Source organism: Falco biarmicus, chromosome 2, assembly GCF_023638135.1.
Source record: "Falco biarmicus isolate bFalBia1 chromosome 2, bFalBia1.pri, whole genome shotgun sequence".
Classification (NCBI taxonomy): Eukaryota; Metazoa; Chordata; class Aves; order Falconiformes; family Falconidae; genus Falco; species Falco biarmicus.
In genome coordinates, this window is record NC_079289.1 from 76274166 (window position 1) to 76297988 (window position 23823).

Genomic DNA, 23823 nt, shown 5'->3' on the forward strand with positions numbered 1-23823 from the left:
GTGATTGCTTGCAGTCTGTGGGGTTTGAGATTATGGACCAGAGCCAAAGACTGAAGTTGTGAAGGGTCCTTCTGTTGATTTTATGGGCTTTTGGGTCACGTTTTGTATACCTGCCCACTCACATGCGGCATGAGCTGCACGTGTCAGGTACTATTTGCAGCTTCCTAACAGGTTTTATATAGTTCTAGTCTAAGACAACTTTGACTCTTATTTGCTATTTATACTCATAAGGCCTTTTTATTTACGTACTAGTAATTAATGTTTCTCACAGAGATACAGCGCGTCAGATATTAAGCTCATCTGTTCTTTTCTGGTCTAGCCTATCCACTTCGCAGGAGCACATTAAATAACAGAACAACGGCATATTGTTCTACATCTATTTCGGAGAAGCAAAGGTCAGAAAAAGTGCCCTGTGCCTTCATCAGGTCATGATGAACCCAGAAAAGTTTTAGATCTCTGCAGGAATTGCCTGTAATTTTAGATTGAGTCACTCTGTTACAGACACCTGCTTTAGAAGAAAGTGCCTGGGAGCCCCAAGATGGTCATGAGTCTTTACACAAGCTGAGAATTCCTATTTTAAATTGAAAATATGCTATTTAAACACAAACATGGGCAATATTGTGCTGTTCTAAATTTGACAGTGCGGCTTCCAGAGTCAAAATGTGACTTGCCGTCCTTGTGTTTTGTTTTGATTGGGTTTTCTTCAGATGAGATTTCACCATTTAAAAATTGCAGTAACATGGAGGATGGGCTAGAATAAAACAAGGAAAAATGTATAGCTAAATCCGTGCCTTTGGAATCGGCCTATGCCAGATCTTGCAGCATTCCATGCTGCAGAGACCTTGATAGATGCTGTCTTCAAAATCCCTCCACATAACCAGAACTTGACATAACAGGTGAACGTGACTGAAGTGCAGTTGAGAACAAACACATACCTCTTCCACTTCTACCCACGAATCTGAGGTCGTTGAACCTTGCTACTTGATTTTTCATGGCGGCTGTGGCATTTCTGAGTTCTGCAGAGTAGTTTTCATCATTTCCAGCCATCACCGTTACCAGCGTCCCATCGGGCACATCTCCCAAGGCCACCACCTACAAAATCAAGGAGCAGAAGCCTCAGCTTCCTTGCACAACATTTAATTTGGGGCACAGAAGATCAACAAGTAACATGATAAAATAGGAAAAAGCAGCAACAGCAAAAATCTATGTAACCTAAGAAGCTCTTTGGTGAAAACAGGAATTGCTTCCATTCCTATTTTGCAGAGCTATAGAAAAGTTTTTGCATTGATGCATCTCTGAAACACACAGCAGAATGTGTACTCTGACACAAACAATAAGTGAAATAAGCTTTCCAAAATATACTTCTGTAACTATCAATTAATAAATTCAAGTAGCAGGAACCAATGCTGGTCTGATTTACATCAGTGACTTTACTTTTAAGCTACAATAGAGTCAGCACAGTGATGGAAATGTAAAATTCCAGGGAAAACAAAACTAAGCCAACCATCTCATGGACACGCAGGGTCAGAGTCCCCACCACTGCACCAGTTCCCTGTCTTTTGCTCCCATGGCTCTGAACAGAGTTGCCCAAGCATAAATTCAGAGTAATTTGGAAAATGGAAAATTTGGAAAAAATGGAAAAGCAGTCAGGCCTCAGTTGAATGTTTAATCACAATTTACTGAACAATTTATTTTTTTCCTTTAGAAGCGTGAAAGCAAATTATTGACTTAAGACATCACCCACAACCTGATGGATGGAAATCGCAATCTGAACTAATGAAATCTGCGATCACTCAAAAGCTTTCACCTGGTCCGAAATGTTTGTACTGTAGCACCTTGGTGCTAGCACCTATGAAACAAATATTTAGGAACACTGGATGCACTGCATTTTTGACGCAATGTGCTGAGAAATTTACAGATTTATAAACTTAAATTTTCTGACTTGTATCTATAATGGTCACATTGGATAAACGATGAAAAATTTAATTTTATCTTATCTTCTTGAGCAGGACTGAATTCTCAAAACAATTTCATCATGCTACAATTGAATGGATAGGATATCTGATGCATGTCTTGATTTACTCTGGCAAAAGTAAGAGCTTGAATTAGGTCCCCTGTCATACTTTTTTTAGATCCTGTTGCTGCTCCCCCAGTGAAGTCTACAGTAATGACCTCAGGACTACTACCAAAAAAAAAAAAGAAAAAAAGAGAGAAAAAAATTCTCGCTAGCCTGTATTTCCCCTTTTACACATTCTAAGAGGAAGCAGTCCTGCATCATGTCCTCTGAGCTGCAGCTCGATATTTTTCCTTCCTCTTAGCATTTTCTAGCTTATGTCCATGCAGTTATAATTAGCTGAAACTTGCCACGGCCCAGTCTTATTTCTATTAGTTTCTAATCACACTTGTTCTTCCCAAACAGGATCAGCAGCTCCTTTACTTGATCTGTGCTGATGCTTATTCCCCAAACCATTGCTACCTTCCACAATACGAGAGAGAGGTCTTGGGTCTCAGGTATTTCATAGCTTTTCCTTCTACAGGAGGCTGCATTTCTCACTTCAGTACTCTCCCATTTGTTACCGATAACCCTTATTTTCACTTCCACATGCAAAATTAAAATCACTGTGTCAAAATTCCCTCTGTATGTATCAATTTCAACTTCCTCTTTCCCATTCCTCTGCAGCCCAGGCTTTTGGGTTTTTGTTCCCCTCTGTGTGCCGTAATGCATTTCTGTGGCCTGTGCTACATTCAGCGTTGCGCTTTTCAGATTTCCCTGATCTTGGCATAAATTAGCCCCTGCTTGAAGTGTTTAAGCTAGGAAATCTTCTCCTCATACAGCATTGTGTCATGAGGCATGCTGGCTCACAAGACCAGCAACTGTGAACCCAATGCACTCACCCACTTCTTAAAAAGTTACCGTAAAACCTTAATGCATGCACATAAATTAAAGGCACAAGAAAGGGAAAGGGGAAAATCGGGGCATTACCCTCACCTCCCTGCCATGCAAACATTTGCATGTTCGTTTAAGGAAATGCATCCTAGCATTTTAAGGGATGAAAAACCTTCGTGAATCCAGGGTCAGTTGTCTCTTACAGGACAAATATTTTAAATTACCGTTTTCAAATTACACTGGAGGCAGCCTCAGCGATAAGACACATGAAGAAAATACTAGAAACAAGTATAAAAATTACACAGCCCAGAAAAGAAACTAGAGTTAAAAGTCACAGACAATAGAAACAGAAATACAAACATTTACATTAGAAAAAAGACTAAACAGATAAGTTGGGACTTGCTGACTGGCATTATCTAGTACTTTGTTGTACTCTTTAGCTCTTAAAAATTCGTATTTCCAGAGAGGGAGAAGAGTGTCAGAGTTGCAGCTCTACCGGGTATCTAAATTACCTACTTTTGCCGCATCAATCAAACAAAATTAGCCTTTTAAATTAAGATTTAGATTCTTTCTTGAAAGTGTTTGGACAATGAATCTATATGGCACCTTATTAGAGTTGTTATGTATTAATTTCTCAGTTACTCTGAATCATTCTGTACTTTAGGGGGAAAAAATATATGCACGGAAATTATCATTTTGGTTTGTAATAAAACCCTGGTCCTAAAGATCAAACATCATGAGTGATTTTTTCTAAGGAAACGTGAAAAGAAAACTCTCTCTCTTTTTATTGATGTAATGGTTGTTAGCAAATACTTGATAAAGCTCCGTGCTTTTTTGTCAGATACAAGTAAGACATGGGCAGCACAGGAATGATCTGAACCGAGTTTTCTAGCTCCCGGTCCAAATGATCTTAAAAATTACGACTTTGAAAAACGCCTTTGCGAATATCCAATATTCAGTATAAAACCAGTGAGATGATTGTTTGATGTGTGGCAAACTATTTCTCAGGACTCATTTCTCAGCGGTCCATGGCGGGAGCGTTTTGAGGGGGACGAGGAGCCCCGAGCGCCCCAGGAAGCAGGTGCCTCCCAGCCCACCGTTGCAGGAGCTCGCAAGGAAACCCTCCCCTGGTTTGGGGATTTGGGTTTTTTTGTTTTGTTTTGTTGGTTTTTTTCTGCTTGCGTATTGCTAGGTGAAATTATCTCGGTGTCACAAGCGCTTGCTTTCGTCTGTTTGGAGAACCTGACCCCTGTGTTTGCAGAAGTTGGGAGTGGGTTTGCCAGTGAAAGCGGAGGGTTGCCCAGCTGCAGGCGGGGGCAGCGCGCAGCGGGAGCGGCGCTGGGTGTCTCCCCAAAGCCCCCCCGGGGTTGCTTTCCGCGGGCGAGGGGCGCGGGGCGCTGCCGGACCCCGCGGCTCCCGGCGTCTCGGCACCGGGGCGAGCCGGGGCCGGGCGGCGGCACGGCTTTCCGCCGGCGGCTGGGGCGGCCGGGCGGGAGCGGGAAAAGCCGGCTCTTGTCCGTGTCCCCCCCCCACGTTCCCCGCCGGGAGATGGCCGGGGTCGGGAGCGCGCCCCAGGCACGGCCACGCGTGGCAGGGGCAGGGGGGAACCGCGTGGTGGCCTTCGGCCGCAGGGGACCCCCGGCAGAAACACCGGCCGCGTCTGGGGACTTCTCCGATCTCCCTCCCCGGCGGGGCGGGGACGGTTTTCCGTGTCCCGCACCGTAACTCAGCCTTCCAGGAGGAAAGCTTCCCGGGTAATTAGCAGCACTTCCCCGGCGCGTAGGTGACTGTATAATTAATCTAAATGTGTGAATTTAGGAAATGGCCCTGCCGATTAGTTCCTCCCTTTCCCCAGACTCATCAATGCATAAACCAAGACTCTCCAGACATAATAAAACTTTTCCCTAAACCGTCTCCTCAGCAGGGTTTCCCAAAGCTCTGGGACCCGAACTGATCCCCTTCTCCCTCGGTTCTCCTCCCCCAGGACGCCATCGGGAAGACTCGATTCTGGTCGCCTTAAAAAAGTTGCACCGAGGCGGTCGGTGTTCAGCAGTGACCGCAAAAGAAAGCACGAACTTTACAAACCCCGATCCTCGCTCTAAGCCCGGGGCTGCTCGGGAGCTGCATGTCTCTGCGGCTCCCGCCTTGGAGAGAAGGATAACGAGAGTAATTACCTTTCCCTTTCCCTGCTCGGAAGCGTATCTACATCAGCAGGAAAACCAGCGCATGCAAGAAGTTAGCGACAGACCCAAGTCAAAAAAGAGGAGCGTAACCGGGCAGGCTGTGGAGGGGTGAATCTTACTGGAAGCCGGGTAACGGGAAAGCAGGGCCATGCCCGGGGGGCAATAAGCCCCCCCTGCCCTTCCGCGCCCGCAGCCGGCCGGGGTACGCGGCTCAGCCCCGCAGCCCCGCCGTGGCGGAGAGGGGGAAGCTGGACTATGCCCCCCGCCCCCATCCTTTGCCCTGGTTTTTCTTGGGCTACCAAGTATAGATTTAGCAAGGGGCTCTGGAAACAGGAGAAGCCCAAGCGGCCGCAGGGTCTGCCCAGGCTAGGCCCCGACGTTTACTATTACAAGAAGAAAAAGCAGCCAAAAAAACCGAAAGATGTGGTTTTTGCGCAAAGCCCCGGCAGCCTGGCGGGGGGAAGCGCGCACCTCCCGAGCGGGGCCGGCCGGTGCTGCCGGGCGCTCGCAGCGGGCCCCTCGGCGGCGGCGGGCGTGTGTTACCCGGTGGCAGCCCCGGAGGGCGCCGCGCCGGGGGGCTGCCTGCAGGGGGGCTGCCCGGGCTGCTTCTGGGGGAGCCAGGGGCTCCCTCAGCTCCCGGACGCCTGCATCCGCCCGCATCGGGCTGCACCGGCATCTGGTCCCCAGGGCAGCCAAACTCCGCGGGTCTGGCCTTTCCTTTTTCTTTTTCTTCCCCCCCCCTCCCCTTGAGCAGAGCCGCCTCTCGCTGCCAGTTATGAATGGGTCGAAGAGGGAGGCAGCAACCGGGGGTACCCTGCCCAGCCCCTCGTATGCCCCTGCTGCTGCCGCCGCTCCCCCGCTCGCCCCGCGCCTTCCCACGCTGTCGCCAATGGCAGCGACCGCGGGAGGAAGGATGGAAGGAAGGATGGATGGAAGGAAGGAGGTCTTCCAGCCGGGTCCCGGTCCGGGTGCGGGTCCGAGCCTGGGGTTGGGCGCCCCGTGCCCCCCGCCTGCCCTGCCCTGCCCGCCCGCCGCCCCTGCCCCCAGAAGCGCGATCTTCGGGAGCCGGCAGACGTACCTTGAAGGCGATGGGCAGCGTCTTGTTGCAGCGCCAGTGGGTGGGCAGCACGGAGCAGAGGAAGTTGGGGCTGTCGGTGCGCACCAGCTCCCCGGGGTGATCCGCCAGGACCTCCACCATGCTGCGGTCGGCGCTGCGCAGCTTCCCCGGCAGGGCCCCGCTGTGCTCGGCGCCGGGCAGCGGCAGCGGCTCGGTCATCTTCCCCGGGCTCAGCGTGGTGGAGGGCGGCGTGAAGCGGCGGCTGGTGCTGGTATCTACGGGGATACGCATCACAACAAGCCTTTTGAGTGAAAGACCTCCACAGAGTTTTTACAAAACAGCGAAACGAGCGTAACTCTTCAGCGATCTGCTCTCTGGGGACCAACATAAACGGATACAAGCTGAGGACCCGGGGGAAACTTGTTTCTACGCCAGTCCCCAAAGTTAATTTTTTGCTGAAGGCGGCTGAGATAGCGAGCACGCCGAGACTTAACTCTTGGCTTCCTGGCGCGGCGGAACAGATCACGTTAATCCGAAAGGCCGAAGGGTCGTCGGTGCGGGGCTGTACCGCGACGCCTGTGCATCTAATCTGCGGCCGTGACGCAAAAGGTTATCGGGGGGGGGGGGGGGGGGGGCGGGTGGAAAGCTCCTTCCAAACTCCCAAGCACCGTGGAAAAAAAAAAAATAATAGACAAGTCAAACACAAGACGCAGTCGGGAACACATGCAAAGCCTGAGCTTCCGAGAGAGTCAGTTGCCTATCAGTTTCTTCCAGGTGATTTCTCTACAGTCCCAAGAGAAAACAAAATACATCAGCGTCTTCCGTGGGCAAAAATCGCTCTTTAAGAGAGGGGAATGCGGGGTCAGTCTTCAGAGAAGGCAGTACGCGAGCTAGACTTTCTGATCAAAGGTCAGCTGGCTACGTTTGTGTGCATATATATTATATTCACGTACACACACGCACGCACACACATATGTACCGTACTTCATAAAATATTTACAATACAATCTGTAGAGAATTTAAACACAACAGGAATCCATTAATGTTGTCTGCAAGATTTTTTTTTTAAGCAGCCTTGAAAATCAGCTTCAGTAGTTTGGTTCGCGTTGCTCTAAGAGTACTCATGTCACAACCTTTCAATCATTCTTGCGCAAAAAGAAAAAAAGAAAAGCAAAAAGGAAAGCTCAGTGCATGGCATTCAAGCTTTACATCGCTTTGTACTTGTCTTTGATATAACGTCTTTCATCAATTTAAAGAAAGGTCGCAGCCGATCGCAAGCTCTGAGGCTAAAAGGTCCACAGCTGAAAAGTTGGGTTTGGGGATGTTGGTTAAATTGCGGGTTCTCTCTGTGGTTTTGTGTGTGCAACAGCGCTCTCTCTCTCTCACTCACGTCCTCCTCAGCAGTCAGACCAACAGTCTGCAACAACTTCGGCAGTCATTGCCAATTTTTTTTTCTTTCTTTCGCCCCCCCCCCCCCCCCCAGTATCTGAGGCAGTCTTCCTCTAATTCGGCCACAGGAACCGGCTGCTTAACAATATTTTAACCGCAGCAGGTGGAAGCCCGCTTTCGGAAACATGGCTTTTCCCTCGGCCGCCTCCAGCCAGCGGGATGGACACTGCCAGCCTGCGCGGAGAGCCCCCACGCACACGCACGCCACTGAAAGCCAAAAGCAACCCACCAGCAACAGTTTGTTTTTTTCTTTAAAAAAGATTAAGAAAAAAACCTCGGAAACCACTACTTTTGAACGGGTGAAAGCTTTCCTTCCGAAAAAAGGAGGTGGTGGCGGGCAGGGGTGGAGGAGCCGTTGACCCCTACGGAGAGAGACGGAAGGAACCGGGGCGGATCAAGCCCCCGAAGTTGCCAGCCGGGGTCAGTGACAGCCTCCAGCCCAGACGACCGCTCAGCGAAAGCGCATTTCCACAGCGGAGAGCTCTCGGGTCTTCACGTGAGCCGCAGGGAACGCGGGCTTCCTGCCGGCCGGCCAGCCGGCCGCCCACGGCGCCGGGGCACCGCCGCTCCGCCGGGCCGGGCCGGGTCGGGCCCTGCCGCTCCACTCCGCGCCCCGCCGCGCTGGGTCCGCGCCGCCCGCCCGGCGCCCCGCCGCCCCGCGCCCGCCGCCACCGCCGGTATGAATGGAGGTGGCCGGGAGCGAGTTGGCTGCGGCGGGCGGAGTGCGGAGGAATGTCATTCCCCCGGCTGCTTTGCATACGGGGAGGGCGCCGGCCAATCACAGCCCTTTCCGGGAGCAGCCGGGGCGCGGCCGCGGGCCAGGGGCTCCTGGAATTGGCGCGCCCGCCGCCGCCGCTACTGTGGGGCGCGGGGGGTGAGCGCCGGGTCGGCGGGACGCCGCGGACACCGCAACCGCGCGGGCGCACCCACGGGAGCCGCGGGCCGCCGCTCCCCGAGCCCACTGCAGCCACGTGCAGGGTGCTCCGCGCCTGCCGGTTCCCGGGGGGTGGTGGTTAGGGCAGGCGGAGCGGCGCGACCCGGCCCCCGGCTCTGCCGGCCTCCGGTGCAGGTCCCGTTTGCCCGTCACTTACGGCCCCGAGAGGCGGCTGGTGCCCGCAAGGTGTCCGCAGCGCCGCCCCGGCACACCTCTGCCGCTGGCCGCGCAACCCCTCCGGGCAGCCCCGCGCCCCCCGGGCGAGCTCCCGGCAGCGTTGGCTCCGGGGTGGTTCCTCCCCGCGGAAGGGGTACGCCTGCACCCGCGGCCGCCGAGGCAGCTGTCCCCGGGCTGGCGTCCCCTGCCCGCCCCGCAGCTTCCCGCCCCCGGTGGACAAGGACGCGGCCCGAGGGGCGCCCATCGCAGCTCGACATGTCGGGACAGCCGCCGGGCCCCCACCCGGAGGACGTTCCCCCCGCCCCGGCACAGCCCAGCTACAGGCCAGGCATGGCGGCAGCACCGCCGACAGCGAGACCGGGCCGGCGGGCGGGCAGCGCCGCACGGGCAGCAGCGGGCCTCCGGCACCCGCGGAACCGCAGCGAGGATGCTGGGTGGAGGCGTGGCTGTTCTTTCGGGCTGAGTTGGGGTTGGTTGTTTTTTACTTAGTTTTGGTGCTTTTCTTTCTTCTTTTATTTTTTGGTGCTGGTCGCGAATGTTGCGGGCTTGCCGCTGGCGTAGCCCAGGCTGGGAACGGGGCGATCCCGACTCGCCGCCGCCCGTCCCCGCCGCGCTCTCGGCACGGGCTTGGGGTTCCCTCCTTGATGTTACACACCGCTCGTTCGCTCGCGTCTCCTCTCCCCACCAGAACGGACGTGCCCCGCCACGGCCACCCCCGGGACGCCGCCGCGGCCGCCCCCGCCAGCTCAGTGGCTGCGGCCGGCCGCGCTCTCCCGGGGCTGGGCGGGCTTTGAAGGAGAGTGACAGCAGCTGCGGCGGGGCGGGCGGGAGTGCGTGGGGCGGCGGTGGCCGCGGAGGGGACCCCGCCGGGACCAACTCCCGCCGCGGGGAGCGGGCCGCGGCTGCCGCCCGCCGCCGGGCCTTGCGCAAGGCGGCGGCGGCCCCTCGGCGCAGCTCCGCGGTGGAGCCGGTAGAGGGGGCCCGCTGCCCGCCGTCGGCCCGGCGGAGGGGAACCGGGGAGCGCCGCGGGGCGACCCCCCGGGGAGCGCGTGCGGGCGCTGCCTGCTCGGGCCGCGGCGGCCGGCACGGTCCGTCCCCGCCAGAGCGCGCTGGGGGCTGCTGTCCCTCGGGGGAGCGCGACGGCCGCATCCCCTGGGATGCAGCTCTGCGGGGGGAGCCGCCTCGCTCGGCGGCTGTCTCCCACCCGGGGCGCGCCGGGCGGGGCGAGGACAGAGCAGAGGTGATCCTCGGTTTTGCCGACACCTGCTTTGAAAACTCTCCGAAGCTGGGAAAATAACTGTCGGTTTGGCACGCCGCGAACTGCGGGGACCGGAGCAGAGGGCGAGTGCCTGCCATTTACGCTACCTGGTGTACAGGCGATTAAACTGAAAGTGCCCTGGGTGAGAGAAGCGGCTCCTGTCGCCCCCGCGGCGATGCGGGGCAGGGCTCCCTATGCAGAGACCCGCCAGCGCGCCGAGTTCAGGGAGCGGCGCAGCCGCCTTGCACCACACCCGCAGTACGAGCGCCAGGTGCGGGCTCCTCGCACCCCCCCAGCGCGACCCAGCAGCGCCTGCCCCTCTGCGGGGGGCTCGGCTCCGGCTGCCCCCTCCGCCCCGCTGTCCCCCGCGGGGGGACCGGTGAGGCGGTGCCGGCCCGGGGCTGTCTCGCCGTAGGGTTACAGCTTCGCACCACCCTCCCTCTTGTCCCCTTCCCCTCCGCCAAAGACGCGGTGCCGGTTTGAGGTGCCGCCCCCCCGGAGCGCTGAGCGGGGCAGCCCGGGCGGGGTCCGGGGCTGGCCGGGGCAGAGTGCTCAGCCCGCCCTCCCGCCGCACCTGCAGCCCGGTTCGCTTCTGAACAGCCGAGTTTGGTGCAGAAAGCTATTCCACACCAAGTTTCTGTGGTTTGTGTGTGGTTTTCTTCTACTTATTTATTTATTTATTTATTTACTCCGTCTTTTACACGGTTACTTCTTTCTTGTATGAAATTATCCCGAATTTAAATTGTTAGGGAGAGGTTTCCTTCTGTTTTAAACAGGGGGAAAAAATGCAGGCAAACAGCTCTAATGAGCTACAGCTTAAAAGCCATCTGGGGTATATTAGTGGCTGATAATTTTACAGGCATGGTAGAGATAAGAAAAATTATTTTACTTATGTACATACATCTACATACATAGCCCAAAATGTAAAACCACGCATATAGTGTTTGTATTTTTTTTTGTTTTGTTTTTGGTGTGTTTTTTTTTTTTTTTTTTTTTTTTTTTTTAAGTCAAGAGGTAGGGAGTATTTATATTTAAATCCATGAATATTCTGGGCTGATTTTCACTTGATACTTTGCATCCCGTCTTAATCTGAACTCCTTATTATAAGTACAAAATAAACCTGATCTAATACACACATGGAGAGTCAGAAAGATACAAAATCCCACGATTTAACAAAAGACCCAGAAAATACTATATGCTTACAGTTTTCTATAACTTAGCAAACATTATCAATGCTGAGATGAAGGACGTTAATCTAGACTGAAGGTGACAATATTCTTTTTTAGCTACACAGAAGCCATGCTTTTGTAAGGTAAGGAGTTAAGTAAGAGAGGGTAGATAGGGAAAATACTGTGGTGGGGGTATTCTGACAGAGATCGAGCTATATATTTTACAAGCCCGTTAACACTAACTACGTGTGGGTAGTATTTGGGGTTTTTGTTGTTGTTTTTAGTTTGTTTAGCTAATTAAATTTATTGTCTTCCTTACAATTTCCTTATTTTATTTTTGCATAACAAAGAGAGAAACTCGCATGGAAATTTACTATCCCCTTGCTATATCTTGTGCAGGTACTCTGGAAGAATAGGAATTAATGAGTTAAGCAGCTTGCAGGAATACCAGTGATAAGGCAAAGTAAAGAAACTATGCAGGGTGTTTCTTGTCCCATGGTAAGACCTTTTATCATCCCTAATGCTAATAAGACTTGCAATCGGGTAGTCAGTCTTTTGTGCAGGAATCCTTTTGAAATGGGAATCGCAACTGGTGTTCTAACTTTAGCAATTCACATTCAGCACTACTTACATCTGTATTTTGACATCAATTTATTACAGCTGTAAACAAACCACAAGTGAATCTCTATCTACCATGCCTTGCGTCTGTCGTACAGGATTACTCGACCACAAAAGCACCGAGCTTTTTACATAATACAGTTAAGCAAAAGCTTCGGAAATGTGAGAGAGGGAGCAACAATTTAGGGATGAATTTTAAACAGCCTAAACTGCAAAGGGTGAATTAGAGCCTGAACACAACAAGTTCCTACTGCACAGGTAAACATTCCCTGGCCAAGCAGGCAGCAATGGCTGCTTGTTTGCAAGGGTCTGAATTTGTGCAAGACGGGAGAAAACATTTTGTTAAAAGGAGAAAAAAATGCAGACCTTAACAGATCTGTGTACATATCATATAAGCACAAGCCGAGAGAACTGGTTACAGACCCTGATCCTGCCAACGCTTAGAAACATGCCCAGCCTCATCCTTAGTGGTGTTTCTGCCGAATGCAATAGAAATCTCTTTGGGGAATGTGATTATACATGTGCTTAATTGTTTGGAGCAGCTGGGTTTAACGTGGCATTATTCAGTGGGTCAGCTCCTACTTCTTGCACCTGAATTCATTTAATACATATATTAAGACCCTCTTAAAGATGTTTACAGTGGAGTAAGCGTGCCTTGCTTCTACTAGTGATGAATCAGTGAGTTAATTTCTCTGAATTAAATTTGTAGGATCAGGCTTCTGAATTGCCCCTGCAAATATTTATTGCATAGCAGTTACCATCATGTGTGATGCCGCTGACTGATCTCAAAAAAAAAATATGCTATAGTGATATATTAAACTATTTTTTGGGGTACTGGAATGATGAAACATTGCACAGAGAAAAGCAGCAGCCAGTGAAGAAAAAGACAAGAATCTCCTTATTTCCTGCAGTGATCTCTCTCACACAATGAGATACTCATATTTCATGGTGGTGTGTAAGGTGCACCTATGATGCCACTAAGAATCTCTGTGAGATGGCCAGCGTGATGCACAGGAACTGTGGCCAGGACTACACAGGTGTATGGTGTGTAACTTCCCTCTGTTTCAGGGAGGGGGAAGTGCCTAAGCCCCTCCAGGGATCCTGCCTTTGATCTCTGTTAACTGGTACAAGGTTATTCACTCTGGAAGCAGAGAAACTGGCTGCAGCTGAGTACATGAAAAGCAGAGGGGTTGTGAGGAAAGATGAAATAACACATATTCATTCAATATCTTTAACCTGGGCATCTAAGTACTTGTGACTTGAGTTTACCACTAAAAACTTTTCCAAGGACTCTCCATCCCCCTTAGGAGCTCCATGTGATAACAATGGTCAAAACCCTGTCTTGTTCTTGGGCCGAAGCTGAGAGCCTTTTTCTTCTCAAATAGGGCAGACCAATCCATGCTCTTGTCACTCAAAATATTTTAGAAGGTAGACATGACTCCTATTTTGAGGATGTGGAGAATGATTTGCTTGAATAGTTGGCATGTTATCAGAGACATAGATGATAAAGAACACGGACCTACATATGAAGAGAGCCACCCTTTACCATTTCACCTCCCTCATCGTTCAGAAACTGCAACCCAGAGGACTGCATCTCTCTTGACTCAGACTATCAACTGGTGGCAGCAATGGGCAGGGAGCGGGGTACACCTGGGGAAGGACAATTTTCAGGAGAGGCTAAACTGTGAATTTGCATCCAGCATTAACCCCAGCTTTGCAGGTCCTCCTAGGGTTTTGCTGGTTGAAAGCATGAGTCAAACCAACAGCTGAAGAAGGAGCTCAGTCTGGTCAGAGCCCCAAAAGGATGAGTGGTGAAATGCGATTCAGCTGACTCTTTCTACTGGCATGGATGCAATTTCAGTGCCCAGCAAAACAGTGCACCCAGTTGTGTGACCGATGCAACACCTCACCAGTGCCACCACCGCTGGAGACATTTCTCCACAGCACCCTTCTCCCCTATTTTCTCAAGGAGGAGATTTAGTCATCATGAAGTTACTGAAGCAGAAGCCTGCATTGATACCCCCACTCCCTTGTCCTGCTTAGTCAGGCTGGCTCATCTTTGCTGGGAGGTTTGTTAAGGGCCAAAGCCAAGGCTGGGTTCATTCTTGCGCTCACCTGCTGCAAGTGTGTGTCAGTGGGCAGGTGTGTGGCGTTTACTTGCCGCTAGCACTCAGAGCCAGGGGCCGCAGGAACAGGCACAGGGCAGGGAGTGCCTCTCTTCTCTGCTTCACAAGAAGCACCCCGATCTGGCTTTATAAATACTAGAATATTACTAATGACACAGTTTTCTCCTTGGTCTTACGCAGCTGCTGATAAACTTGTGGGTAGGACGGAGACTGGGTTAAAGTTTCTACTGCAAAAATACCTTTTGGTGGTTTGCCTTGTGTACACTCCCCATACTTGTGGACCAGACGTGAAATGCATCACTGTGTGGTTAGGATGCAATGCATTTTGCCTTCCTCAAAGTGAAGTTTGAGTCCTTGGTGCACGATAAGCAGGGATAGGCTATCTGGAGGTGCAGAATCAGAGGAGTCACATCTAGAGCCAAGAGAGCATCCAGTCTTATTTTCTCAGTGCTCAAATCCAAGGGAAAGCAATGGGTTTAGTCCTGGCCACTCTGTTACTGGCTGTGTATCAATGAATGAGAGAGACTACAGAGAAGGGCAACTACAGCGATTAAAGGTCTGGAAGGAACTACCTATAAGGAGAGATTAAAGGAATTGAATGCATACATATAATTTGGGGCAAAAGGGAAGCCAAGGGGACAGCATGACTGCGGTTTACAAGTACATAAAAGACAGCTATGAAGAGGAAGGGGAAGGTCTGTTTCCATTAGTTAAAAATGATAAGAGAAGAAATAACAGATGCCAACTGAAGTAAAATGAGTTCAATTTTAAGAGCAGGGGCAACGCTGATCCCAAGATCAAATAGGCAGGAGAATATGCTCCCAGGGAAGCTGCAGACTCAACATCGCTTGAACTTTTCAAGTCAGAGCTTGACAAGCACCTTGGAGGGGAAAGTTTAAGAAGTAGTAGAAGCGAAGCCAAAAAGCGCTGGGATGTACCGCATGACCTAGAAGCCCAGATGATTTCAAGGCCATTCTAGAGGGCTGTAGAAAACAGACACACACAAACACTCAGAGCTTTTGGATGATTTCTTTCTCTGCATAGTTCCAAATTAAAAGAGGTAGGGGGAAGTCTAAGCGAGGAAAATTAGTCATTTAATGTAATTCTGCTGTGGCTAATCCCTAGAGGAGAAGCCAATTACTTGAAATACTTGGGAGTATGGGGTGGAGAAGGGAATGGAAATTGTTGAAAAGCTGCCATCTGGTATAAGTGCTTAAAAAAATACACATTGTGTGCCATTATACTATGCTCATTACATGCCTAGCTTAATGCAGATAACATCACCCACACCTAGTATTTTCTGTGGCATTTTATGTACTCAGGTTCACATCATAACAACCTCCAGCACTAATTGTAACATTTGAGCTTTTGATCTTCTGCTCCGGTAAGAACACTACAGATGCCTTGTACCAACAAATGGGGAAAAAGTAAAAAAAGAAAAAAGCCCAGGACCTTTGGTTCCAGAACATTTAAAAGGAGGAGTAAATCTGACCCACCTGGACAGTAGGGAACAACTCTGGCCTAAGGATTCTGCGGATGGCATAGAATTAATATAACTATTTTGTTCCTTGCTCCAGCCCCTCTGAGGGTGAGGGCATGCCGCCAGAGTAGGAACTGCAGCTCAGCTGTCAGCTGGTCCTGAGTGCTCTGGACAGCTCAATTCATTTTGGAGAAGCCCTGATGATATTTTGATTGATGCCAGGAGCTGTGCAGGTAGATTTCCCTCTTTTGCCCTGGACTTTGCTTCTGCAGTTAGCAGTGACTGACCAGACAGATTCAGATCACTGCATGTACTCAGTCTAGGAAAAATAATTCACTATACCCCTGGTGCTAATATGTAAAATGTAATGGTAGCATTGAAACTGCAACTGATCCAAATTACTTGGTATGGGTTCACCTTTCTTAGTTTCCTTGGGTTTCAGTCAAAATTATGTATGAATTATAAATGATTGCAAAAGTTCCTACAGGGTCATAAGCAGGAGATTGAAAGCCTGGGTGTGTTCTCTGGACAAAGCTCCTTCCCTAGGCACCCTCATTGCACTGTACTGCTGACCTGGGAAGTTCTGGGACATCATCCATGGCCTCTTGACAGGGAGACTCTCACTCTGCCAGTAAAAAACTTCAATAACAGGGGAGTTTTATGACACAAACATTGTTTTTAAGCAAATAAAGAAAAGATATCAAAACTAATTTTGGCTCAAATTTAAGACGGTGAAATTAGGACAGAAAGATCTTTAAATCCCAAGATGTCCTTCCATTATCTCTCTGTGTAATAGAGTCATTGTTCATGTCAACACGATATGGAGATGTTTTGATCCTAAGGAAAAGGAGCTCCTGACAGCAGAAGAGAAAGGGAGAAAGATAGTTACCAGAGAAGGAACCCTCCCTCCCAAACTTGGCAGAAGGAAAGCTGTGGTCTTGCAACACTTTGGTCTGGAATTAACAGCTGGGAGAAATGAGGATGCTAACTGCATTCTTCTTCTTCTTCCTATGTTACTTTCACCATTTAGAAATGCGACAGACTAGAATGATGAAACAGGAAGCTTTCAGAGGAAAATGATGATGTTACTCCCAGCATGACATGGTGATGCTGGTATCAGCAGGTGATAGTATTAGGAAAGGTACTCTTTGAAGGGACAGCTTCCCTGCTCCTTCTCTTTTCCTGCCCTTCATCTCTCTCTCCCTTCCCCCTTGTTCCATCAGCCGTTTAGAGGTGACAGGGTAAATGCTGGTAGCTTGTTCATTGCCCACGTGGGAGTGCTCCACACAGTGAGTTTGCAGAGCATTTCTAGCAGCTGGCCAGCAAACTGGCAGCAAAGGAATGACTGGGGTTTCTTTCCCAGAGAGGCTGCAGAGGAGATGCAGAGAGAGGCTGTTGCAGCTCAGGGTTCAGGTTTAATTTGACTGGATGAGACAGAAACTGCAGTTCGGTCTCAAATCCAGTTTGCTACTTCAAATACAGCACATGGTGTGAAATACAACTAGTTTACTTTCATACTTCCATAGCCCTCCAGGAAAGGCAGATGGTACCCTTGCTGTGTGAGCCTCAGCAGCAGTTGCTGTCATCAGAGGGGGATTCTCTGGGGAGCAGATGCTGCCTTCCTGACCCAGAGAGTTCCCTTACCAACAGCTAACATGAAACTTCTTGAAACATGAAACATCTTGAATCTCAATGCGATTAGGAGTAAATCCCAGATACCTCGTTTCTATAGGAAGCACAGACAGAGATTTGTCTAGAAGCTGTTCCTTGCCCTGAGCTAGGCTTCTCCCAGCATCTCTCAGAGATCTCAGCTGCCTGAGGCTCTGCAAGTGCCTTCAGCTGGTAGCTGAGCCTGTTCCACATGTGTCTGCTCTCCACTGGCCAGCACACTTCATATTTAACCCTCCTCAGCACAGCAAAGACTTAATGCAGGAGAGTTTTGCTTCTGAGCTGTTAGGGGGATCATGCTTGGCACTTTCACCGCAACATCCCTTGATTGAACTGGGACTGGAGGAAGAAAAGCCTGAGATGTGAAGGCTACTAACCACGTTTCGCACCACTAATGCGTTCTCACAGCCACAGATGAAGCCACAAGTTAATCTCCTAAATAGTTTCTTCTCTGCTTAACATCCCACCTGCGCCTGACTTCCTGTGCTTAGCAGGTCTGAGCCTGGGTGTGCTGGTGTACCCAGCAGGGAGCAGCCTCCCTGTACAGGCCAGTTCATCAACTGTGGGATGTGTGGGTTAGCAATTAGAAAGCTTTCAGCGAGACACGTTGTCAGACTCTCTAGATATAGACCTTAATGACAGTCATATGAAGAGAAAAATATTTGGATAATTTTGATCCTGATTATTAATAAAAACTCCAACTAAAAAGCCACCTCTATGGTACCACCACCATTTGCCACACAGACTGCTGCATTTTGCCCAGTAAGACGCATTTACAGTTTTAGGCTGAGCATGTGCTTATGGGACAAGGCCTAGGAAAGAGCAGACTGCACTAGGACTAGTTCTAGCTCTGTGTAAGGTTCTAATTCTTTTGGTTTGATAATAAGAATTTACTAGAAAAATCTAGTACAAGTGTGTGTGTGTGACTTCCTTTACATAGAATGCACACATCCAGCGCTGTAAGACCTCTCTGTGTTAATGATGCTTCAGTATCAGGTGCTCAGGACACATAGATGCTGAATGTTACTTGATTTTAGTGATTCTTTAGGGAAAGGACCCGATGCCTAGCTGGTCTCATTGCCAAAGCAATGCCTGTGCCAACCAACCGACAGTGATGCCTGCATATAATAGATTAAACTCTGTCTTGGGATCTTTCCCTGTATGTCTTCTCTAGGTTGCCCTGGGGTTTGTAAGTGACAGGTACAGCTAGGTATATTGCCTTTCACTGTAATATTACATGACTAATCCTGCAGTGGCACAAGCAGGGGAAGCAGGAGGTCCACAGGCCAGATTCGGCACTCCTTTCAAAACATGCCCTCCCCAGAGCCAAAAGGCACCAAAATTACTCAGAAGGTATTCTTTGTGGTAGTCTCCATGGCATGTTTTTTTCCCCTGGATTTTATTTTTGTTAGTCTAAGGACAAGTATATTTTCCAAATTGTTTCATTCTTTTTTTATATCTTTTTTTCAATGTTGCTTTCTTTTGGTAATACATTTACTATTTAACCCATAAAACTATGTTACAATTTGATTATTTTAGGGAAGTTCCACAATTTGATTAGTTTAAGGGACTCCTAAGTGACGCAAATGCAGGAACCATCTGTGTCAGTCAGTTAAACAAGGACTTTCCAAGACATTCTTGTCCATGACAGCTACTCTGAGCTCTTACGTTTTGCTGTTTCACAGGCCAATTTAAGGATCTTCTGGTGGCACCAGACCCATCCTCAGAGCCCCAAGGATAACCCAAAACAGGTCTGGATAACCTAGCACAGCAGTACTAAGAGATGAGCTCATTTTTAATTTTTAGGAAAGACAGCTCATTCGTTAGTCTCAGCATCACTCTCAGTGTCACTCTGTGTCTCAGTGTCACTTTCATTGAGACTGAAGAATTATCTGCCTTTTCAGCATTGTCTCTGTTTAAACTGCAGCAGTTCCTTCAGCTCTCTGTAAATCCTAATTTAACCCTAGTGTAAATTTCTGCTTTAAAAAGTAGCTTCCAGGCAAGGTATGACAGTATGCCTCTGCTCAGAGTGGTGGGCTCACACCAGTTCACGCTGGGCAAACCCTAGCCCATGTCCAGTGTCAATCAATATTAGACCAAAACTTCGGTCTGTGTGGGCACCTTTTGTAGGATACCGGAGGTTCACCGCATTTGGGGGGATAGGGCAAAATGACTGCCTAACTTGTAGGGGGAAAAAAGAGATCATCTCTCCACAAGTGAGGGCAGGGGATCTTGGGAGAAAGCTGGAGAGGGACTTTTTACAAGATCATGAGTGATAGGACAAGGGGTAATGGCTTTAGATTTAGATTAGATATTAGAAAGAAATCCTTCACTGTGAGGGTGGTGAGGCGCCGGAACAGGTTGCCCAGAGAAGCTGTGGATGCCCCATCCCTGGAGGTGTCCGAGGCCAGGCTGGATGGGGCTTTGAGCAACCTGGTCTGGTGGCAGGTGTCCCTGCCCATGGAACTAGATGGTCTTTAAGGTCCCTTCCAGCTCAAACCATTCTATGGTTCTATGATTCCTAGAGAAGTCACAGGGCTCCCTCTCTACAAGTCCTAGGACATGACTGGACTGATCTCTTGCATGACCACTGCAGGGTACCTGGGCTCTGCTGGGCGTGGAGGAACAGCCTCTCTTCATTAATCATGGAGAACTTCCCTCTGGCAGCCACTAAAACAGAGACAATGTCAAAGGCCACCCCCACACTGCAAGCACTGCAGGTGTGACAGGGGTGTGAAGGGCACCAACCACCTCCCTGCCCACACTTTGCCTTCCCTTGGAAGAAAACCAGTGTGCAAGTGCGCAGTGGGAGATTCGCGGGGAACTTCGACAGGCCCAGTCACCTGTGTGACCCAGGCAGCGGGTCTACCACGAGCACCAGGTTGGGCCAAGGTGGACACCCCAGGGCTGCCCTGCTGCAGGACTCGTGGGCAGGCCTGGAGCCGGTGGCTGCTCCCACCCAGGCAGAAGGCAGCACTTCCGGGACGTTGGTTTGGCATCTGTCACCACCACTAACTGGACTTTAAGCAGGTGTAAATAACTGTGACAGAAGTGTTACTTTGTTTTCATGGAAATCATGGCTACTGCTCTTGGGTGTTTTTTTTCTCAAGTGTTTTTAATTTGGCAGGTATGTCATCTACTGCCTTTGATCTCAGCCACAGATCTCACCCAGGTCATAATGGGGTGCAACTTCATATCAAAGCCTCACTTCCCATTTGTCCAAGATGAGATCTGTGTGCCAGCGAGGCAACGGAGTGTGGTCCAGGGAGAGGGAGGGATCAGCCGAGGTGCGTCAGGTGTCCCTGCATGTCCTAAGCAGGGTTGCTGAGGCAGCCTGCTGTCCCTTGCCTCTTCCTCTCTGATGCCTCCTTGTCCCCAGGCAGTGATGCCAGGCTTGGACCACCTTAAGGCTGTCCTCCCGTGACCTCGAAGCGCCATGCAGTAGGAGAAAGATCTAGCAGGGCTCAACAAAACCCGATGCCTTACATCTCCTCTGAGCTACAAAGTCCTCTGTGAGCCTGGTTCTCTGCTTGGTCAGTTCTAGCTGCAGGCCCTGGTTTGTGTTCGGGTAGTTGAGCAGAAAAGCTGTAATTCCAGACCTTTAACTTCAGTCTCGTTACAAATCTGCCCTGAAATATGCTCTAACCTTATAGAATATTCAAGACCATGAAATATCCTTTCCAGCAAGCCATAATAAATGGCTCCCTGAATACCAGCTACAATACATAACTCTTTTAAAAGGAAATTTGCTGTAGAGTGAACAAAGCTTAGCAAGATTAGCTTAAGATCATATTCATCTACTGTTTCCCAGTTATAGATGTTGCACATGATACCCAGCGGCACAATGTGCTACCTATAAATTGGCAAGTTCATTTTAAAGACAACAGTACATTTTAATCTGATTTTCCTCTAGTTCATTTGCACAATTATGAAATTAGGGACTGTAAATGCCTTGGTTTTAGCTTTGTTAGGCAACAGACTTATGTAGCAATATGTTTGAGCCTTTCTTAGCCAACACAAAGCATTCTTGCATGACTTTTAGGTGTGAAATATCACCACTAAATCAAATCTATGCAAGACGATATGAAACAAAGGTTGATCATTTGGTTTATGCACTACACAAACCACCACTCATGACATCCATTTAACATTCTGTTTATGTAGCGTATCTTTGGTGTCCTACAGAGCAAGAATTACATGCATCTGTTAAAAGCAGAATCTAAAATACAGCAAATGTTTCTAACTTGACAGTCACATTTGTCCTGGGCAGCCAGCTTCAGGTGGCCCTGCTTGAGCAGGGGGATTGGACCAGCTGCTCTTCAGAGGTCCCTTCCAACCTCAGCCCTCCTGTGATTCTGAGATTATTCTGTAAATCACTTTTTATTCCATGCTCTTAAATAAGCGTGAAATTAAGATGGTAATTTCTCAGATGCTATGAAAAAGACAGCCACCGAGAATCCCTGTACCTTGCAAAGCAGAAAGTATTGCACAAACACCAAGATATATTCTAGGCACGTGTCATAATACCCCGGACATGTCAGAAAAATAATGTCTCGCTGTTTTGCTTGCTTTTGAAAAGCCTAATAAATCACCCAGCCGCGTGGCAGGCTTTTTCAGCGCTTGCACTGTGTGAAGCTCTGCGGAAGCAAACCAGGGAAAGGCCAGACTTGTCCCAGGGGCACGGCACATGGCTGCTCCTCTGGCAGTCACAGCCTGCTCATCACCTTTTAGTGCTGGGATGGTAAGTCCTCAGTGTCAGGCTTTATCTACCACTTAGGTATATTGCAAAATGATTCAATGCCACCTTCCCAAGCGCTCTGCAACAGAAACAAATGGTGCTCCTCTCAGTTCAGCACTGATTTAGGACAAGTAGAATTCAAATTGCAAGTGGTTCATGGGCTATAAATCAGGAGAAAATTTGTCCCTTCATCTAACTGCAAATGGAAACTCCGCTGCAGTTAATATTAACAGCAGCCCCCTGAGGAAGGTGCCATTTTTAGACTTGCTAAAACATGTGGTGGGAGAGGAAAAGTGAAGGAATCTTTGAGTGGCAATGAAAAATACTAGTTCTTCATTTCTTCATTCCCAACTTTTATTCTTTCATCTTCACTGGATCTTTTAAAATCAAACCCATAAAAAATATTTAAAAACTTGCTTTAAACGCTTTTGCACAGAGATACCAGTATGTTTAGTTTAGTAAATATTTAGCAGTAAAAGAGTCACTAAGAACAAAGCTAGCCCCAGGATTATAGAAAATAAACAGATTTTGCAGTATGCCAAATATTAAAAAATATGATGTCTTTCTCTATGGCAAACTGTTTGTGCAAGAGCTACAAAGGGTGCTGGAAAACGCAGTCTTATTGTCTACAGATACATGGCAAAATTGAACATGGCAGAGTCTATACAATATATCAATGTTTTGTTAAAATTCCTATTATTTTATCTAAAATATTCTCGTGATAAAAAGTTATCTTTGACACTCTGATGGGAAAATTTTTACTTCATTGTAGTTTTTGAGGCATTAAAATCTCTTGCAACATATAGACTGAGCCTTTAGTTTGTATCAAAGAGCATCACCAGTGATCATAACCCTGGGATTCAAATCAATTGACAAAGACTATTTGCACTACCTGGTCCTCTGTGATCACTTTGCTATTGCAGAGCTGCAAACCATCAAACATTAAGTGCCATTGGATGGGCATCACCTTCCACCCACTGGTGGCACCCATATCCCAAGCATTTGAAATAAAAACTGTTTTGAAGTATTTCCTCTGAAGAAACGGATTCAGTTAAAAAGGCTTGCAACACACTTACCAGACTAGCGAAAGCCCCCGTACATATTCAACTGTCTTGTGGAAGTTAATGCACACCCATGCACATAGTGAGAGATTTCACTGTTTTGCTCCAACAGAAATTATATTACTTTAAAGAGTTGTTTCACCCGACACTTTCTATTTCTTTCTATTTTCTTTTCTATTACTTTACAATCAATATTTCTATTTCATGACAATACAAAGAAAAACTTTTTAAAAGGAAGATAAAGAAGTCTTTACCAAAAAAGCCAGTGGCTGCTCTGTTTTTCCTCATCAGGTACATGGTCCAGGATAGAGGAGAAGACATACCAAACTGCCCGTGGTTCATGTTTAAGTTTATATGATAGCCAGGCAGTGGCCAGACACTGCAAAAGACCAGCAGAAACTAAACAAGATGAAGGGAGAGCTCTTCCTTTTCACTCTACTCTTTCCCTGCCCTAGAGATCATTATTTAACATGAGCAAATTGAAAAATGACATGCAGCCATACTTAGTACGTGTTTTTTTTTCTTCCACTAACCAAATTCACATGAGACTTCCCATCTTTCTCTCTCTCCTCTCCCTCCCTCCTTACCTCCCTTTCCCCCCCGTCTTTTTTTTTTTTTTTTTTTTTTTTTTTTTTGCCTCAGGCATTTATAGGCTAGTAATTTTCATTTAGCTTCTCCGATGATTTTTCTCTGCCCAATTGGAGTGGAAGTGGATGAAGATTTAAGTTCAGAGTTTTTCTGTTAGAAACCGGGTTGGGATTGTTCCTGTTGTTTCAGCTGATGCACTGTTTCAAAGGTGCAAGGGTCTACTACCAGTAAATAAGAGTAATGGTATGGATAACGATTCTTTCTGCAGACTTCCCCTGCTCAGAGTATTTTATAGTCACTAACACCAGACAGTGGTATAAGAATGCCTCTGACTATGAAGAGGGGATTTTTTTTTCCTGTAGATACACAGGACAGAACTTCTTTCTCCCTGGACATGGGAATAATTCCACTGACATCCCTGGGATGGGAA

At 48.7% G+C, this 23823-nt stretch overlaps 1 protein-coding gene across 6 annotated transcripts in view; it reads right to left on the reverse strand.

Moving 5' to 3' along the window:
* The window catches only part of RUNX1 (RUNX family transcription factor 1), a 176164-nt gene that overhangs the window by 70466 nt on the left and 81875 nt on the right, over positions 1 to 23823 (reverse strand). For 4 of the 6 annotated variants that reach the window (XM_056329712.1, XM_056329708.1, XM_056329711.1 and 1 more), the window contains exons 3-5: positions 23060 to 23184; positions 6149 to 6402; positions 936 to 1092 (exon numbers count right to left, since the gene is read on the reverse strand). In XM_056329712.1, the coding sequence (XP_056185687.1) occupies positions 936 to 1092; positions 6149 to 6402; positions 23060 to 23147 (499 nt within the window). In that variant the 5' untranslated portion in view covers positions 23148 to 23184. The remainder of the gene's footprint in view (positions 1 to 935; positions 1093 to 6148; positions 6403 to 23059; positions 23185 to 23823) is intronic. The other 2 variants (XM_056329713.1, XM_056329710.1) reach the window with 1 other exon arrangement.